The sequence below is a fragment of the Plodia interpunctella genome, chromosome 26 (genome assembly GCF_027563975.2).
Source record: "Plodia interpunctella isolate USDA-ARS_2022_Savannah chromosome 26, ilPloInte3.2, whole genome shotgun sequence".
Classification (NCBI taxonomy): Eukaryota; Metazoa; Arthropoda; class Insecta; order Lepidoptera; family Pyralidae; genus Plodia; species Plodia interpunctella.
In genome coordinates, this window is record NC_071319.1 from 2,574,081 (window position 1) to 2,594,464 (window position 20,384).

The 20,384-nt window shown below is 37.9% G+C and overlaps 1 protein-coding gene across 5 annotated transcripts in view; it reads left to right on the forward strand.

The window, feature by feature from the left end:
* The first annotated feature begins 56 nt into the window (after positions 1-56).
* LOC128681260 (uncharacterized) overlaps positions 57-20,384 on the forward strand; it is a 21,995-nt gene continuing 1,667 nt past the window's right edge. The window contains exons 1-17 of one of the 5 annotated variants that reach the window (XM_053765043.2): positions 60-274; positions 353-556; positions 1,359-1,550; positions 2,125-2,244; positions 2,351-2,443; positions 3,275-3,379; positions 3,905-4,841; positions 5,410-5,485; positions 5,971-6,043; positions 9,300-10,545; positions 11,986-12,045; positions 12,848-12,877; positions 17,758-17,859; positions 18,063-18,181; positions 18,431-18,523; positions 19,190-19,249; positions 20,018-20,183. In XM_053765043.2, coding sequence (XP_053621018.1) covers positions 242-274; positions 353-556; positions 1,359-1,550; positions 2,125-2,244; positions 2,351-2,443; positions 3,275-3,379; positions 3,905-4,841; positions 5,410-5,485; positions 5,971-6,043; positions 9,300-10,545; positions 11,986-12,045; positions 12,848-12,877; positions 17,758-17,859; positions 18,063-18,181; positions 18,431-18,523; positions 19,190-19,249; positions 20,018-20,183 — 3,709 coding nt within the window. In that variant the 5' untranslated portion in view covers positions 60-241. Of the gene's footprint in view, positions 275-352; positions 557-1,358; positions 1,551-2,124; positions 2,245-2,350; positions 2,444-3,274; positions 3,380-3,904; positions 4,842-5,409; positions 5,486-5,970; positions 6,044-9,299; positions 10,546-11,985; positions 12,046-12,847; positions 12,878-12,961; positions 15,197-17,757; positions 17,860-18,062; positions 18,182-18,430; positions 18,524-19,189; positions 19,250-20,017; positions 20,184-20,384 lie in introns of those variants that run through there. The other 4 variants (XM_053765045.2, XM_053765046.2, XM_053765044.2 and 1 more) reach the window with 4 other exon arrangements.

Sequence of the window (20,384 nt, forward strand, 5' to 3'; positions counted from 1 at the left end):
TAGTAGGTACCTATATTTCATGCTCATGCCGCATGGCCAGCCAACAAAAAAAAACGAAAACTGCCAGAGACAGTTCCAATCAAACTATCCAAATTTGACAAAAGCCAAAATGTGTGATATGCAAATTTATTATTATTTCTGTGGATATTCTTGAATTTCGAAACACGCTGTTATTACTAAAATAATAATAATAACTTTTGTTTTACTGTTTATAATAAGAGTATATGATTTTTTTTTCAATATGATGTTAACAATTCACGGCCTCCCTTCGGTGGTAAGTTATTTCGCAATGTTCATTCTGTTGCTTTTCCTGAGGTTTTGCCATACTAAGATTAGTAATTTTGTTTTTCAGGCCAATTATCAAGATGTAAGAACACTGCTTCAGAGGGAGTGTAATCTAAATGATTTTATTTTGGACAACCTAGTGAATGATAAAAATGGCACCAAAAAAGTCAGAATTGGGGTGGCGGACGAGATGGAAGGAGCCCATGTTATAAAGTGCCTAGATGGCTTTAGATGTGGTGGGAAAGTCCTTTATGTTATTCCTGTTGGCAAGGTGAGATTTTACCAGGGACCGGACAAGCCCTTTGTTTGCTTAATCCTTTGAAAAACTTTCCCATATTCTTGTGTAACCTGTTCAATGGCTAACCCAATCCAATGACTATCCCATATGGTGAGGCTAACCCTTTCAAAGGATTTCCCATATGTTATGGCTAACTCTTTTGAAGGGGTAACCCTTTCCTTATAGCGCTTATCCTGTTTGGCTTTCCCCTTAAATGCCTGGGGGGGGAGAGGGGTGTAGTCAAGCCATTACCTTAGTTACTTAACTAATTATATATATTATATTGTTTGTTCATCATCATTTGCCTTACCTTGTCCCATCATCTGGGGTCGGCGCAAAATGTCTGTTCCCTCCACAATTCTCTATCTTTTGCCATATTTGGATCCACCCCCAGTAACCTCACATCCTCCCTGACACAATCCATCCATCTCTTCCTAGGTCTTCCCTGTCCTCTATATCCATGTACCTTCCTACTTAAAGCTTTCCTCAGTAAATGATTCTCTTCTCTCCTCATCACATGTCCAAACCAACTAATTTTATAATTTATAGGCGCAACTTTCAAACTTCCTCTGACAAAATATTCCTTGCCCTGTCCATTCTTGTAACCCCGCACATCCAGCGTAACATCCGCATTTTGGTAGTGAAGTCTCTTTTTGTCCTGCACTTTGGTACATATACACAATATTCAGTGTAAATATAAAACTTACTAATAAGAAACTGAGCTGAGTACCAATACTATTTATTTATCATTTGTTACCCTACTACAGTTATATTTAATAAGTGTAAATTTCTGCAGCAAGTGCCTCCGAGTAATCAAGCGCAGGCATTCAACCCTCAAGGCAACAATTACCCCATGCAAAGTAACCAGTACGGGCCACCAGACCAAGTGGGGCCGTGGTCGGGCCAGGTGTCGGACCAGTGGGCCCCAAACGTTGCGCAGGTCGGTGGATACGACTATTCACAACAAAATGTGCCTTTTCAACAGCAGGTATGATTTTTTTCTCTGTAGAAAAAGATATTCATCAAAAAGTTAAAGCACACTTTAAGTTAACCTGCCTCCAGAGAATCAAGATACATGAATAAACTATAATAGTATCTACAGATGAGTAGGTGATAAGATAAAGTATGTTTTTTCATCAAAACACTATTGGACATTGGAACGAGATGAAACATACTTTAACTTAAAGTATAGCTTTATCTTTTTATATGAATAACAGGGTATGATTATAAAATGTCTGCTAATGAGTGTTGGAATTTTTGTATATGTATATGTAGGACCCTATATTATGTCCATCTATCTAACTAAATTATATTATCTACTACTGTATTATATTGTATTATATTGTGGACAATATAATACAGTAGTAGACAATATAATTTTTGTCGTAGCTTGTATTTGGTTAAGGAAATTTTATCTTCAAAATATTACATGCTGTCTTCAAGTATGCTTAGACAGTGTGCATATTTTCACAAGATTTTCACATTTATGACATTTATGTCATCATTATTTTCATTAATTCTAATTTTAGCCAAGAAACATATTTTTTTTACTATGTTCGCAGCCCCAACATCCGCAAAGAGGCCTGAACCAGCGGGAGCTGATGTTGCAAGCCTCCAGGGGTCCTGTCCAGGAACCCTACGCCAACAGACCTGGCAATGTTCCGAAACAGAACCTTGGGCCGGTAAGTAAAATATGGAACATTTGCCTTTGGCTTTTGAATGTATTTTGGTCCTTCATTACAACCTTTGAGTTAAGTACTTGTTTTAATCATGTAATATCATTTGTAGCTGGCTTCGCGTCCCGCATTGAGAAACATAGAGACAGTAGACTTGCCCAAAGGAGGCCCGGACCGTTTCCAAAACTATGAACAGCCCAAACCGGTAAGATTGTGTTGTTAACAACCTCAAAGTCAAAGAGAAGGGAATTAGTCATTCACAGGCACTTGTTACGTCAATAGAAACTACGTTGACCGCAACTCTATCCGCCGATAGCTTATATTTGGCTATGGATCTTGAACTATTATACTATATATATATTCCAAATTTCATTGAAATTTACCAAGCAATTTAGTCGTAAACTTTACAGACTTTCGCAATTATAATATTTGTTTGGAAGTAGTGATTTGAAGTTGTGGTGTAATGGTTAAGACGCCCGCATGTGGATCGAAAGGTCCCAGGTTTGAATCCTCCTCGTGCCACATGAGTTTGTATACCAATCTGACTCATGTATAGTAGTTTTCATCGACCACCACTTCTTGCTTCCGGTGAAGGAAAACATCGTGAGGAAACCTGCACACTGGTTGATTACATTAACTTGTGTGTGAAATGGAGAAGGCAATGGCAAACCACTCCATTACTAATGCTAAGAAAGTTGTTATGTGTGTTTAATTCTACGTAATGACCACGACCCTCAGCCATGAGGAATACGACTATGAAGAAGAAGTGATTTGTCAAAGAGCTATAAACAAACATTTCTAAACTACCATTCCACTGACCATACTATATGCCACACATTTATAGTTTCTGAGATATATCAAAAAAGTGCTTACATAGAGTTGTATGGAATACACGAAGATGACAATGCTCTGTTGGATGTGTCCCCACACATCCAACAGCTTAACCACATGAAGTTTTCTTCATCCCGATATTCCCACGCGAACGAAGCCCTGAGACGCAGCTATAGTATATATATACAACTAATTTCCCTTACAGATAACAATAAAGAAAGACAATTTCATGGGGCCCAATCAGTTCTCAGGGAATAACCCTCAGGGTTCATACACGCAGGGTCATGTCCAAACTCCGTGGATGGACCAGGTAAGTGGGAGATGGAATTACATCTAGTGATTTCCCAATTTCCTCCCAAAAATTCCAATCCCAACTAAAGAAGTTAGAGTGGATGAAACAAAAAAAAAAAAATAAAAAAAAAAACTGTCTTATGTACCAAATAGACTGGTTAGATAGATAGTATGATCAATCAAAAATTTAATCACTTTCTCAGCACTCGCTGAGACTCGCTAACAAACTCTTGTTATTGCTAACACTAATGTCAAATAGGTGAAATTTATAATCCTTCCTACTAATATTATAAATGTGAAAGTTTGTGAAGATTTATATTATGTATGTATGTTTATTACTCTCATGCAAAATCTACTAGACGGATGTTATGAGGTAAACAGGTAGAATATAACCTGGAATAACACAATAGGGAACTTTTATCCCGAAATTCCCACGAAAGCGAAGCCCCGGGGCGCTGCTACTTGACTAACATACCTTAACTAGCAAAAGGTACTAACTGAACTAAATAATTCTTAACAAAACCTCATTTCTTATTCATAACAGTGTCCTCAACACAAACAAAGTAGCTACAAACCAAGCCAACCTTACGAAGATGACAAAAAGTTCCAACCCAAAGCGGGCATCTTGAAAACACCAATTTGCGACCGTGAGAAATACAATGAAAAACCTCATTACTCTCCTCAAAGAGATTCACCAGGCAGACGCTCGTCTCCTAGGAGAAATATGTCTCCTGGTCGTAGGATGCCTCCATCAAATGATCAGAGGATGCCAAGGGACGGAAGAGCTCACCTAGATCATCTAAGCGGATCAAATGACAAAATGGGACACAATGATCGCAGAATTCCTATGAAAGATGATCGGTTGGGACCTAATGATCGACGAATCGATGATAGAATGGGATCTAATGATCGAAGAATGCCAATCAGTGACAGGATGGGACCTAATGATCGTCGAATACCTACGGATGATAGGATGGGACCTAATGATCGAAGAATGCCAATCAGTGACAGGATGGGACCCAATGATCGCCGAATGCCTACGGATGATAGGATGGGACCTAATGATCGTAGAATGGTGCCGAAAGACGATAGAATGGTTGTTCTTAATTCTGGAAGAAGGATTTCACCTCCTGGTAGAAGGGTCTCGCCACCTGGTAGGCGTATTTCTCCCTCGGGAAGACGCATTTCTCCCTCAAGAAAAAGGATGTCTCCCACAGGACGGAGGTTTTCCCCCTCTGGGCGAATCTCCCCCTCAGGAAGACTAATATCTCCAGGAAGGAGAGATGGTCCAATGAATAGACATATTTCCCCACCTGGAAGGCGGATTTCCCCTCCTGGAAGACATGTTTCCCCAGCTGGCAGACGAATTTCCTCGCCCGGAAGACATATATCTCCACTTGGCAGAAGAATTTCTCCACCTGGAAGAAGAATTTCTCCGCCTGGAAGAAGAATTTCTCCGTCGAATAAAAGGGTTTCTCCAGGTGAGTTTTATTTGTTTGTCTCCAATTTTCGAAATCCGGTCCCGGTTCAGTAGCAAAGTCCAAAGCAGGAGCAAAGTCGCTTAGAACATCGGACAAAGGTGACGCTTAGAACACGAGTTCGTAATCCTAACTATCCTAACTATATGTATATTAGAAACTATATTTGTTTGTTACCTCTTCACGCTATACCTGCTCAACCAATCTTCTTGAAATTTAGCATACACGTAGTTTGAAGTACGGAGAAGGATATAGGTACTTTTTGTCCCGAAATTCCCACAGGAGCAAAGCCTCGGGGTGCAGCTAGTATCCCAACTAATATTATAAATGCGAAAGTATCTTATTTGTTTGTTACCTCTTCACGAGTTATCTACTGGACCGATTGTTATGAAATTTGGTACATGGGTAGAAAATAACCTGGAATGACACAGGTTATTTTTTATCCCGAAATTCCGCGCAGCTAGTCATAAATAAAGAATCCGTTTTCCCGTTAAGGGCCAGAAAGCTATTTGACCATAGAGCTATTCGTTTTTCCCGTATAGGTTTTGAACATGTTTAATGTTTGTTACAGATAGACGAATGCGTTCCCCAGTGAGAAGATCTCCTAACAGACGTTTGTCACAAGAACCACATGCTAGGTCTATGAGGTAGATAATAATCTTATCGAGTGTTAACACTAATGTCAGATTTTGTTCAAATCAGTAAGCCCTTCTTTGACGATGTCGGTGGCGCAGTGGTAAAGTGCTTGCCTCTGAACCGAGAGGTTCCGGGTTCGATCCCCGGTTGGGTCATGATGGAAAATGATCTTTTTCTGATTGGCCCGGGTCTTTTATGTTTATCTATATATGTATTTGTTATAAAATATAGTATCGTTGAGTTAGTATCCCATAACACAAGTCTCGAACTTACTTTGGGGTTAGCTTAATCTGCGTGACTTGTCCTATTATATTTATATTTATTTAACCTTCTTGAAATTCTGCATGCATGTAGTTTGAAGTAAGGAGAAGGATATAGGGTACCTTTCATCCCGGAAAAAGAACTGTTTGTTGGGAGATTCACGCGGGCGAAGCCGCGGGAAAATGCTACTTTTATGCTACTATTAGGAGATGTAAATAAATATGATGTTCCAAAGGTACTCGCCAGGCCGGCACCCGGACAAAGACCGCCCGAAGCAAGTACGGCCCGCGTACGAACCGGACACTAAGGTCAGTGACACGGCATACGGCCCACACAATGGTGCGTGACTCTGTTCGTATGAGTTTTGTATTTGTAGCAATAAACTGATCACACGAGCGCTTTTTTTTCAGCGCGTTGAAATGGAACGAGTATAAGCGTTTTCAAGTCAGCATTTTTATGACGCGACGCTAGCTATATATTATAATTATATATAATTCATAAAAAGGTTAATAGTAAGCATACTATAAGCTAAAGTATTTTTTGTCACTATCACACTTTGCAATATTTAATATTGACAAAACGAGACAAAAATACAATAAAAAATAAACTAGGTAATGTAGAACTCTTGCACAGGTCATTTTGCGTTTAAATATTGATTTTTATATGTTGTTATTTTTATATTTTAAAAGTTTTTTTAATTTAGCCGCCGTTAATATATTAGAAGCTTTTAGGGTTACATTAATATTCCAATTACTATAAGAAAGTTTAATGTTATCTTTGACTGCGGCATTCGTCATTCACACGCGTCCCTTTTACGAATCTCATCCAGAGATGGCGTTACGCGCGTGGCGTGTGACAGCGAATAAAAATCGAATAAATCGACGTTGCCACATTTTGTTTCGTCAGCAAATTTCTCGAATGTGACTGAAGATTTATTTTAATAACACGATCAGTGTTTTTAAAGTTAGATTAAGGAACATCAATACGAAACAAGCAGAATATATATGTATAGTATGGAGCACAACCTCTGTATATACTGTTACGGGCTACTGGTTCGATGATTTGGATAAAAACAGTAACTTCTGTCTAGAATTTATGTACTAATCGATAGTACTTACGTACTTTTCGTACGTCTTCGTGGCGATATGTTAACGAGTGTCGGCTGTATAGCACTTGCAAATTATATACTAAATAATACACAAAAGTGAAGATAAAAAGTGAAATGGAATTAAGAACTCGCCTACTTACCCTACTAAGTATAATAACCGACTTGGTATTACACGGATCTCACAACTTTTTTCGGTAGAAAAACTGAACCGCGAGACTTGGTTTTTTTACAGAATGTTTTTGATGGCATATTATATTTCGCCTCCTGTCACATAAAATCTTGAAATTGTATGCATATAAAAACCGTCCGTGATTGAACATAAATATAATCTTTAAAAAATGGTACTACTTTTTAGCATCGTTTTCTACATGAGTTCAAGTCCATGTGTCACGGTTAATGAAGTGAAGCTATTGAAAGTAGAAAAATGGTGCAGAAGAAAAAAAAACCATGCACGATTTCATGAAATTTAATTAAAATAAAATTTAAAGGGAAGAATTCAGGAAGACGTATAATCATATCGTATGTCGCCTTGGATCTAGTCAAGTATTAATGTCTAATTGGCATAGACAATTACATGCATCAGAAGCCTATTGGTGGAGTTCTGACAATCCGCCAGGGAAGCGTTTCAGCCAGTTATATGGTATAGGTATAACGCAGATAAATGTATAACGTAGTTACTTATCAAGAAGTGAAAATAGAAAGTGATAAACGGAAGGATTTTCACAAAGTTTACTTCTTAAATTTTAACGATTCTGAATATCTTGTCAATATTGAATATTTAATGCTACTGAAAACGAAAACCATTGGATTCTATTTTCAAGTTTATTTTTAAATAACATCTATCGAATTGTCTGCCAGTGTTAGTTTGGCCAATAATATGAAGAGCATTGTTTAATTAAGCTCGTCTCTTTACATTGAAGTACACAAGGTCTTATTCTAAGTTGGAGACCAGAAGATCTTTAAACGGCGAAGAATTGTGGAAGTCCCAGTACACAGAATGACAATGTCATAAAGTGGTTTTAGTTAAGACAAAGACAATTAAATAGTCCACGTTCACGCGTATCACCTTCCACCCTTAACTTTATAAGAACCACCGTGATCGAAAAGTATCACTTGTTCTTCTGAAGACATTACTGAGAGTAAAGGAGTTTGTGTATTGGACAAAAAACAAGAACAGATTGAATCTCACTCAAATAAGTTTGTTTTACAAAAAATATATTGGCACAAGCTTTTATTTTCGCCAGCAATACTTTCATCTTCTTTCTCTTCTCTTCGAAACAGCAGACAAATTTTAGACCCGTAAGTAGCCACATCTGCAATTGGTGTATTAAATTCAAATGATCGAATGTCTGAAACCAGTTCTATTGTCTTAGCCACAAGAAGTCCGCCCTATAGGACTGAAGCGGCTGTGCTTCACAAAGCTAAATCAAGAACGTGTTGCTAAGACAACTGGCTTAAAAACTAAACTTAGTCTTTGTCTACCATCTGATATAGTGTCGATCTTGACCGATTATATTGAAGACCTCATGGAACATGAAGTTGGATTAGGAGATATGATGAGTCTAACTTCGAACTTCTTCTGTTTCGCTCATATAAGAAAGAGGAACTAGTATTAGAAATATATGAGAAGAAACAAGACACAGAGCGCTGATGTATGATTTCTCTCTCAGAATATACGAAGCATTAAATAAAATAATGAGCGATAAAGCTCATACCGTGACATTTTTACGAAGAATTAATAATTTGGCATAATGCCAGGAGTCGACGTTTTGTTCTAAAAACAAGAGCTGTGTGATTCTAAGAAGACATAAATTTGTATTTCAATTCCTTGAACGTTTAGATCGAGTTATCGAAATGAATACGTGAAGTTGTACTGTTAAATATCTCAAATATAAGAAGGATCTGTTTTTATCGTGAGAATTATTACGAAGTACTAAATATTATTTTCTCAGTGCTTAACTTCATGTAAAATGTCGGAAAATCATTGGTATTTTATAGGATTTGAATTGAAAAAGAAGTAGAGAAAGTTCTGAGAAGACATGGATGGAGAGCGTTCGGCAGGATATGGCTAAATAGAAAGTACCTAACAGATTACCTAATTGATTCCTGCCTTTGAAGTGATCTTCAGATGTATCAATAAAAAAAATACGACTTTGAGATACTTTCGTTGATTAAAAATGCTCTGTTTACAGTGGAAACCGGAATATATTTGGGTATACTTTCAATCCAAAATGGACCTAATCAACAATTAAAATAAGGTTTTGAGTTCAATATTCAGCTGTAAAGTTGTAAGAATCATTCAGCTTTTGTAGCCTTTTGAAACTAATGAGGTTTAGAATCTACATTATTTTATAAGTTTGTCATCAATGATCATATTATTTACCCCCAATGCCCAGACTAGATTTTCTCTTGTCACCGTATTTTATTGTTTTGTCCAATAAAGTTTGAATTTCCAGGCAGCAAACCAAGCTATGTACTCAGGTGGTTACCGCCCAAACGCTCACGAACCACCGACCCAATATCGCGCTGTCGTGCCGGGGGCCGAAAGGATATCCCCCTGGCAAGACCGGGACAATTCCAGGGACAAATTCGCCGTGAAGAAAAACGACGACTTGAGGAGGGATTTAATTATGTCCAAGATAGCTGATGAGAAGAGAATATCTCCCCGCGCGTCGCGATCCCCGCATCGCCGCGATCGATCGCCAATCAGGGACCGCTACAGACGACATTCGCCGTCACCGAGGTCGCCGCGGCGTTCGTGGGCGCTCGAGAAGCGTCGCAGCCCCGAACATGACGCGCCCCCGCCCCCCGCGTGGCCGGGACAACCCCAAGAATATCCCAGATCGAACCGCGATAAAGATGAAAAGGGGCCCGTTTGGGAGAAATCGTTCGTCAAAATGGAAGACGAATTCCCACCAGACACAATTAGAGTGCGCAAAGATTTGATGCATTCTGGGGGAGCGCACAGGGAGCCATCACCGCATCGCTTCAAGCAGGAAGACAGGATTGACGACAGATACAGAGAGCCAAAGTTTGAGCGAGACGACTACCACGACCGCCGTTTTGAGCCCGATCGCAAGAAGCTTCCGGACAGAGAAGAGTTTATAGCGAGGAGCGAGCGTGCGCACGAACAGCTGAAGAAGAAGGAAGAGTTGCCGAAACATCAACCGCGGCTGGATCAATACCGCAAGAAACACGAGCAAATCGAGGAGGAGTTTCAAGATGTATACCAGAGGGCAGTGGACTTTGCGAAAAAGGCGCAGGAGTTGAAGAAACACGATCGCAAGAAGGAGCCTGACGAGAGACGCGGCAGAGATTTCTACGATCACCATCAGGAAGAGAGACCGAGGTCACGTCACGACGAATACAGGAAACGTGAGCCCGAGTGGGACGTGGACCCCCGGAAACGGATGGACCCAAACAATTTGGCCAAAAGAGAAAAAGCCGCTGACGAAATCTCCAGAAGAATAATCCAAAAATACATACATCAGGTCGAGCCTGAAGTGAAGAATAAGGTTATTAATGAAATTAAGGATAACATATTTAATAAGATTTACGAGACCTATGGGGATCAAGATATTTCGTACATAGAATGCATCATCAAGTTTAACACGAGAGACGCCCGCGCAGAAGAGAGGATCTTCCATGAAGCGGCTTCGAAATATTCGGTTCAGTATAGAGGGATGAAAAGACCAATGGCAGGTGAGATTTCTATCCTCAGTAAGTTTTCGTATATTATTTACTCTGTTATTTGTTTTTGAATTGCGGTTTAGGGTTAAGTTTGGAATGTTGGGGTATTTATATACATATCATATACGCTACTACGATTGCGGTTGATTCATAAAACCGATAGGTAATGATATAAAGTTCATAGCACCCTTCTACTGCACCGCTCCCACCCAGCATTATGACGTTCATTGAGAAGTGAGCTTTAAGCTGTCCTTTGTAGACATACTTTACATTGACAAGATGAGAATTAACAGCTAGCAGTCAGCTAATTTGTTGTCAATGTAAATTATGTCTACAGTGGACTCTTTAAAGCTCACTTTTAAATGAACGCCATATTGCCGGGTAGAAGAGGTGCGGTAGCAATATGAATTTGTATCAAGACAACTTACAAGCTTATATTACGTTCGGGGAAGATAATTCAACACCACTGAGGATATAATTGCATTTAAATACAATATAGTATAGATGTATATACATACATAGATATAGCAATTACTTTTTAAAAACATTCCACATACACATTCCAAAAAATAGGACTGAACCCAATACCCATTAGGTCTTAGTGCGAGTTTTTATTACTAAACGTTAAACCAGGTTTCTAATCAACGCCGCGTAGTAGCGAAATGTCGAACTTACTGCAACGCCATAGGCCATATCTATACATAGTACCCACATAACAGATGGCGGATAGACCCTATCCCCGTCTAGATATGAGTTTCCCGATCGCTTCCAAGCAATGTTGAGTGTATTGTAAGCAATGATTTGTCCATATTTTATTTATTTATAACTTAACTCTATCTAGACTTCCCGGCTAGAGAGTAGACTATTCGTTTCCTGTTATGTGTGTTCTAACGAATTAGATGATCAACTCCATCGCATGACGATTGGACATCACAAAGTCAACAGATTGTCGCACTGTGATCTTCATTTACCGAACGTTAGTGACACGAATGATGCCTTAGTGCAAGTTTAGAGCCTGTTCATACAATTGCTGATAAAGTATCTGATAGTATATATGGAAAATGTCGTACAGCCTTAAAAATTCAAGTGGTGTCCCACAAGAGCTCGATACGGTAACTGGCAAATAACTTGAGCAGATTTATCCAATAGTTTATCTGTAAGATTACAATGTGATATTTCATGAGAAAGTGGTGAAGCAGGCTTTTTTAAATCTGCGTTAAAGTTAACGAGTACTTAATACTCTCACTACGGTCTCCGGTCATTCAATGTCGTTGACCTTTTCCCCGTCTTTTTAGAAATAGGCTATGACTCAGATAATCTGTCTATAAACTTGTATTTTAATGTAATGCACACAATATCTCGCTTTACACTAAAAACAACACAATTTTCTTTTGTATGTGTATCTGATTATGAACAAAAATGAGTTATTGAAATTAGTTTTTAAATTTCCAGCCCCGTCGGAGATACCCTCGAAGATGGCTAGGCGAAGTCCACAACCTGAGGTGAAACAAGGTGAGTCTAAGTTTATTTTATTTTGCCCACTGCTGGACAAAGGTCTCCGCCACCGCCTTCCAACCTATTGAATGAATGAATGAAAAATTATTTATTCAAGTAACCAAGACTCACAAATTTGTTAGTACACTATTTTACTATTTTATAACAAACTTTTGTTTAGTTTAACCTGTCTTGTTTGTCAGTCTATAATCAAATTTAACATTTGGAGAATAAAGCTATTTCACCGCTTGCTGGTAAAGTACCTGATAGTGATAGTCTTATGTAACATATCGAACAGATAACGTTTAAATCGTGTTTCAGAATTATTAGATAGGTCTAACTGGTAAATAATTCAGATTTATCCAGCAGTTAGTTTATCTGTTATATTACAATATGATATTTAATCGGATAGTGGTGAAACAGGCCCAAGTAAAAAAACTTATTAAATTTGACGGCCTTTCCTATGGAGTATAAAGTTACAATTTTCAATGTCGCTTAAGTTTTCACGAATCTGTTAATATTGGTAAGTGTGCGTTGTTTACTTTAGCTATCTCTTTGTACGAGAATTCATCAACAGCTCATTACTGGAACAATTTGGGCATCATTATTTTCTACTGTTTTGCACTGGTCTTTCTTATGGATGTTTAAGGATCTTAGCTTATTTTAGCATTGGATTGGTGACAAATTTATATGAATTTAGATTTATGTATGGTGCATCACTCGACATATTATTGCAAGCGAAAATGGTCTTAAAACACATGAGACGAGAGTCTTAATTTCTTTCGTTTGCCTGTTAAAAACATAAATCCTTTATTTTCAGATTCGGTAGCTAAGCCATCCGGAACTATAAGTAAGTAAACACATTTCACTTATAACACTGCAATAAATTGTGGGTTAAAAGGTTAAATCCAATCTCTATTGTCATTGTAAACAGTTTCAGATTGGACAGCGAACCCGGTCGAATTGGCCAATCAAATGGCCTTACAGCAATATTACGGTGCTCAGCAAATGTATATGAATCAGTTAGTTCCAGCTATACCTACGTACCAACCACCGCCGCCCGTCCCTCCCGTCAGTGAGGTCTACCAACCTTCCGAAGTACCACTTCAAAACGACAAAGATGGCTTCCATTTATACCTATGCAAAGACACTTTTAACTTGTTCTTAGGCTCCGAAATCGACGAATTAAAAGAGTTCCTCGTTTCGGAAATATTTAACGCAACAGCGATGAACAACTGGGCTCCTTCGTTCATTTTCAGAGGACTACAGACCCCTTATCGCTATGAGTTGATCACGCAGGATTCCCATTCGAAGAACTGGTTGATCAGCTTAGATTTCAGCGGGTTTACCAAGTTTAAAGTTTTAGTTTATACTGGCGAGGAGCTGTGGTTTGAAAGGGTGGCGGTCTGGTTGCCGGGACACTCGAAATGTCGGTACATAGATCCGTTTACAAAGTTGCAACTACAGAATAGGAAGGTAGAAGGTATAGATATAGGTAAGTGGAAGTTTGTTAAGAGCATTGTCACCGCAATGGGGACTAGGTTATACCTAGATGTGCCGCCGTCGGCCGCTCGCAAGTTAGAGGCCATGAAATCTTTGAGTTACGAATTGCAGAAAGTCAACGTGTTCTCGAAAGCGATGGCGGTGGACAAACCAGCTTTCGACGCGGGTTTGAACGAAAAATCTATTACAGACGAAACAATAGTACAAAACGCCGTACGCAGCTCGCCGATGCCCACATTGAAAAATGAGCTAGATTTCGTCAAAATCACTATAAAAGGGTACAAGACTTTGACCGTGGCGGACGCTAGGAAAATAAAGGACATGTTAGTGTTCGAACTGTTCAAATATTTGAGATTGGGCGGTCAGAGTAGCACAGATTTCATCAAATTCGGGCTCTCTTTACCCTGTTATTTCGGCGTGGTGCCTGCTAACGAGGAATCTAAGAAGTGGTTGACTCAATTAAACATGGGTAACTTGTATCGAAGGCCTATAGTGATACTAGGCGGGGAGGAGCACAATGTCAAGCGTATACCTCTCAAAGCATACATTTACGATTGTCGGTCGCAGAGAAATTTGACGTATGTGTTTGAGCGTTTGAAACAGAGTAACAAGGGGGTGAAAGGGTTGCATTTTAATCTGTGGAAGCCCGAGCGATTGGACTGGAGCGAGTCGGCCGCGAAAGTGTTGTTCTTGATTGACATGGAGTCTGTTGAAACTTTGTCGTCTCTGAAGTTCAATTTGGACTATTTAGACGAACATTGCGACAATAATGTAAAGACAGTCACGTTCAAATCTGAGAAAGGTCTCGAAAGGCTACTCGAAATAATAAAGGAGTACAAAGCTGAGCAGAATGACAGTTACGATGTGGCTAATATGGATATTGAGTCGTCGGAAACGGACGATGATATTGTCTGTTTGGGGGAGGCCACGGATCCCGAGGACAATTGACACGGTTCATTTTAGATGACAAATTACATAATAATAGGTACTTACAATAAAAACTTACAACATATTCAGGTATGGTAGGTAGGTACTTACAACATAATGAGGTACACTAGATTCCGCCATTAATGCCACGTGGACGCGGCGCTACAGTCGCAGACATCAACATGGCCGACTTCTGACGTGGCGCGGACTGTATTTTCAAATATGCTTTCAAAATATTTGCCGGCTATAGATTGAACAAATGATAGTTCGGATTTTTTTAAAGAGCCTGTGAAAAAATTGTTTTTGTGCAACTTTAACCCGTATTGCAACTCATAGGTGGTTAATTTTTGAATTAATAGTAATTATCTATTGCTATATACGTAGATTTTCATCGAAAACTGTCCACAACGTTTCATGAAAAAAGTTTTTCACATTTAGAGTGTGGATTAGTACTACAGTAGTAGATACAAGGATTTTACTTTTTCATTTGTATGTTCATGTTCATAGGTATACATTTTAATTTACTTATTCATACAAATAGTATTAAAGTTTTCGTTTCTTATTAATTTTTAAATAAGTACTTTGGTTAATGATAATAGGGTTGCCAGTTCGTTTGTGACAAATCCTGTAACTTGAGTTAAAAACTATTTAGTAATGTTTCTTTCATATCAGTGAGCGTTGTACTTGATTATGTCTTAGTAAAACAGTTGTGTATTTTTAATAAAGGATGTCTACCAAATGATTATCATTTATTATCATATTATGCACCGCTCACCTATTGCATTGCATTTTATGAAAAAAATACGAGAAGTCTATAAATTATTATTAAACTATAGGAAAATTACAATTATATTTTCTTTTAAATAGAGTTATATTGTGTCAAAGATAAACTAGTATCAAAAAACTGATTTTAATTACTGACTTTTTAAATTAATCTCATAAATAGTTATTTTTGTTTCATGATTATTTACTTCTAACGAATACGACTTAATAGGTGAGGCATTTTTTTATATTTACAGAGTTTAAAATATATTATAATGAGTCAAAGGTAAGTTTTGATTATAATTTTGTTAGTATTATTTTGAAAAAGTACTTACATATACTTTACTAATAATTTTGTTATTGAATAATTTTCAGACATTACAGGTCATAAAATGATATTGATCAAGAATTACAGCCAATCGTGTCCAATTTGGAAGCTTGTGGTTATACAGTCAGTCTTCTCTCTTACGGGGTAGACAGAACTTCGGATGCCCTGATCCCACTTCTGAATACGGTTTTGAAATAAATACAGATGAAGGCAACTCGTAAGGTAAGGTCCATGAATTTTCCAGATAAACTTATTCTTTTTTTACAGTTTCCATACTTTGGTGTCACTTGGAAGCAGCTAAGTAGGACATTGGTGACTGTCTTATATCGATGTCATTCAGCTTCTATGAAAACAACAGTAGTCGTTTTAAAATTCACAGTTTTAATATCATATTAGGCAAGAGCGTGCGGATTACTTGATGGTAAGCAAACTCCGCAGTCCATGGACATCGGTAACTTTTTCAAGACTCCAATTTGGAAACTATCCGGAAACTTTACTAGTGCTGAACTGCTGATATATAACAGGTAAACATCCCGGGGGTTTTGTCCCAACTCAAGATAACGCAACATATCTAAAATGGGAATTTGTTTTTTAAAAGATTTAAGAATACAGCTTATTTGCTACAAAACAGGAGATCAAATTTATTTTTCCGTCGCTGAGATATTGAAAAGTAAGCTAAGACTTAGTAATTAAGAATAATATTTGGGACAGTGTAGAACACAATGCTGCAGCAGAAGGAAGTCTACATAAAAAATAAAATAAATAAATCGTGTTAAAGGTTTTAGAATCATAAATAAAATAAAAAATACCTACACTATTGTACATTTTCTTAAGTACAACAAGTCACGTAAATTTTAAGATATTTCAAAAGTATATGTATAGTATAGCAAAACCATATGTATAGTTCGGGGCACTTGGCTAGCCTACTCATCATTCTCCTTGTCTATAATAGTTTGTGCTTGTAGTATAAGTTGTTGGTCTGGTTATTGTCGCTGAAGCGTCTTCCATCTGTCTGTCATTGTTTTACCTCCATCTGCCTGCATAAACAAGCAGACGTGAAGCAACGTCGACATTTTCTTCAATCAGGTATTTTAAAACGTCGGTTAAGGCGCGTCCAATGTATTTCCCGCAACGTTTTCCTCTATTCCTACAATACAATTTACATACAAAGGAAAGAAAACCCAAGAAAAACATAGGTCATATCGCGGCGTGTCAAACTCAAAACTACTCACAACAACTCGGGGAAGGTGCGCGGCGCGCGGGACGCAGCTTGCTCTCCCAAGGACAGAGCCCATCAAGCCGTCGGCGCATGTACGCGTTGTGTCTTAGATATTTTATTTTATATTTCTATTAACTGAAGTAAATACAGTTAATTTGCCAACAATATTTGGTATTTTTACTGGCTCTCACACACGGTCATTGAAAAGTAAACTTTAAAACGTCCGCTGTAGACATACTTTATATTAACGAGAGCAGACAGCAAGCAATCCGCTAATTGGTGGAAAGGGTTGTTGCTAGAAAAGCCCAAATTGAGTCTATTTTCATGTCATCTCCCTCACAAAGCATTCAGTCATATTGGATAACATCTGGATACGATTCGATATCGAGAGTTAATGATTTTTATTAGTGTTTAGGATTTTCAGATGTAAGTTGGGCTTGGCATTTTAGTGTTGTTAGTCTATTTAATAAAGTTTTATTTTTTTAGAAAATCATGGACAAACCTCACTATCTCATTTCCTGTATCTGATTAAGTTAATGTTTACATCTACATTACGTTTAGAAGTAGGGAATATACCATCAGTCAAGTGAAAATATTTGAATTAGGAATACATCAAGAGTTTATTTTCTGTTTATGGCCAGTGCAAACATTAATTATACAATTTCGAAAATTGTTTATAAATATTCTTATGATTATTTCTTAAAGTGTGTGTTATTTCTAAGTTCTTCTTTTATAGGTGGCCCTCCAACTAGTGAAGGTTAGCTAATAGTCACTACTGTTACTAGAATTACCAATACATAGTTAAACTTTATCGTTATAATTAATTAGACGTTTAGCAGTGGCGACGTTTAAATGGCTGTTGATGATGATAAATTAAACATAACAGCATAACATTACCATGGCGTACTCGACGACGACGTCGACTAATCGAGAAGGGTGTAAATTATATTTACACTGGGAAAAATATGATATTGTCATCATTTGCCCACAGAGCGTGTGCGCGTACCTCGCGTCAAACGCAAGAGGCCAATCGACAGCTTTACCCCAGGCGACCAATCGGAACGACGCATGGATGACGTGTACATTACTCCACGTGTGTATACAATACAATACTTTATTGCACTATTATATTCCCTTTGCGACTTCGTTGCATTAACGAGTCATCCTAACAGTGTTGTAAAATGAGGTATTATTTTGATACACTTGTAAGAAGAAAAATTATTTTATTTTGTATTCACATTACATGAGTTGTGTTATCAGCAGTATAGCATCATAGAATAAGCGTTTCCTTTACAGCGGCGCCGGCTCCCAAGAAGTTTTACGCCAACAAAAAGGCCGGTGAAATGTTCACATACGAGCTGAACCCGCTCATGTCCAGAATGATCGACGTCGAGTTGCAAGACGTCATGATCAAGGTAATTTTTAATCAATAAAGAAGCAAAAAATTTAAAAACAATAAACCCGCCTGCTTAATAATCCTTGCGTTGAGCCCTTAATTTGATAACCCGTGTTGTAGTATTCGAAAAAAAAAATTTTTTTTCAGCAAGTCCAAATAGTTTTACAACAAGGCCTAAAAATAACTCTAGCGATACGAGTATTATTCCAACCTGGGACTACTGGACTAGCCGTTTTCTTGATAAACTAATAAAAATGTTTGTACCCAGGTGTGGCAGTCCCTTCCAGACGAGCCAAGGACCGAAGCTGATAAGATGGTCGCTGAGAAATTTAGGACGGACGTCGGCGATACATTTAGAAATGTGAGTTGATGATGACATTAATCCTACTATCCTGCTAATGTTATAAATGCAAAGTAAGTTTGTTTGTTACCTCTTCGAGCTCAACTAATCTTCTTGAAATTTTGCTTACATGTAGTTTGAAATATGGATAAGGACATAGGTTACCTTTCATTCTGGAGAAATAACTGTTCCCGCGGGAAAAATACGCGGGCGAAACCGCGGACATAAGCTAGTAAATTTGATTAAAAGTAACGTGAAACAAGTTTTTTACAAAAAATGTAGTTTTTGCCACAAGCGTTTATTATCGTCCGAGAGATCTTGTGGCATTTAACGCCTGACAAAAACCCCATGTCCGTGCTGTAAACCGTTGAAGAGTTCCCTTGTTGGGAGCCGATCCTGGGTGCACCATCAGGTCATGCTGATCATAATAATGCATTGTCATGGAAACTGAAGCGACGTGGGAAACGTCAACTCTATATGACAACTGGAAGTAGGATAAATCTTAAAAACAAGATTTGAATACAAGCGAAACAGGTGAAATTGAATATATGCTTGTAAAATATACATTGATAATGAGAATACGGGTGCGGGCTGAGCACTTGTCTTGAAAAAGGTCAACTATAGTGGACTTTTTCATGTTAAATATTTAAATATCAATGGTATTAACATTGCCTTATGCTTTTACAGGTTTTGGGGCTAAACGTAGCTAAGAGACTGTTGAATATATTCAACAAATTGATACTAAAAGTAAGTTACACAAATTTGGTTTATTATTTTATTTTTATTTTAGAAATTAGTCTAATAAATTCGACCACGAAACTTTTAAAAGGTGTTGTTGTCCAACGATTTTCAAGTGGTGCTAGATTACGGCCAAAAGCTCTTAAGAAGTTTCTCTTGCACATCTTTATTATACACTAGCTGCCCTTCACGGCTTCGCTCGGGTAAAATTCACAATAAATCATACACATAAACCTTTCTCAGGAATCACACAATTTTTTTAGCGAATAAATTTATTATAATTTTTACATCTCATTATTTATATTAAAAGCATGTGTGACATGTATAACCAATTCATTTAAAATCACATATTTATTTTAAAAAATCCGTTGCGTAGTTTTAAAGATCTAGGCATACATAAGGATAGACAGACAACGGGAAGCGACTTATTTTTATACTATGTAGTGATGCACATAACGTACGTAGTATTAGCATTAAAAGTTATACGTACTTACTTACACCATACATATAACTTTTTTAATGCTCTACACCATTTACTTTAGTCGACCTCGGTGGCGCAGTGGTAAAATGCTTGCTTCTGAACCGAAAGGTCCCTGGTTCGAACCCCAGTCAGGTAATGATGGAAAATTATCTTTTTCTGATTGGCCCGGGTCTTAGATGTTTATAAATATGGTATCGTTGAGTTAGTATCCCATAACACAAGTCTCGAATTTACGTTGGGGCTAACTCAATCTATTTGATTTGTCCTTATATATTTATTTACTCCCCACCGTCCAGATCCAGTTCAGCGTGATACCGCAGCGCACGAACCTTCGGAATTTCCTCAAGAAGTACAGTTTCATCTCGTTCAAGAGGATCGCGGGCACCACCAGGTCGTTCTATGCTCAAGTGAAGAGTATCCAGGACTTCGACTGGCTGTGCAAGACTAAGGACTTGTATTGTGGTATGTTTATTTATCTTTTTTGACCATAAGTATTCGATTTGTGTTTTCTAGATAGCGACTAGTCTCGGCTTCGCTCGAGTAAAAACATTTTAAAAAGTTGCCTATGTTACTCCTGAACGTTTCATTTCTGTGTCAAATTTCAGTGGTTTTTGAGTTTATTCATTACAAACAAAAATATAAATTTGACGCTGTGAGAATTTT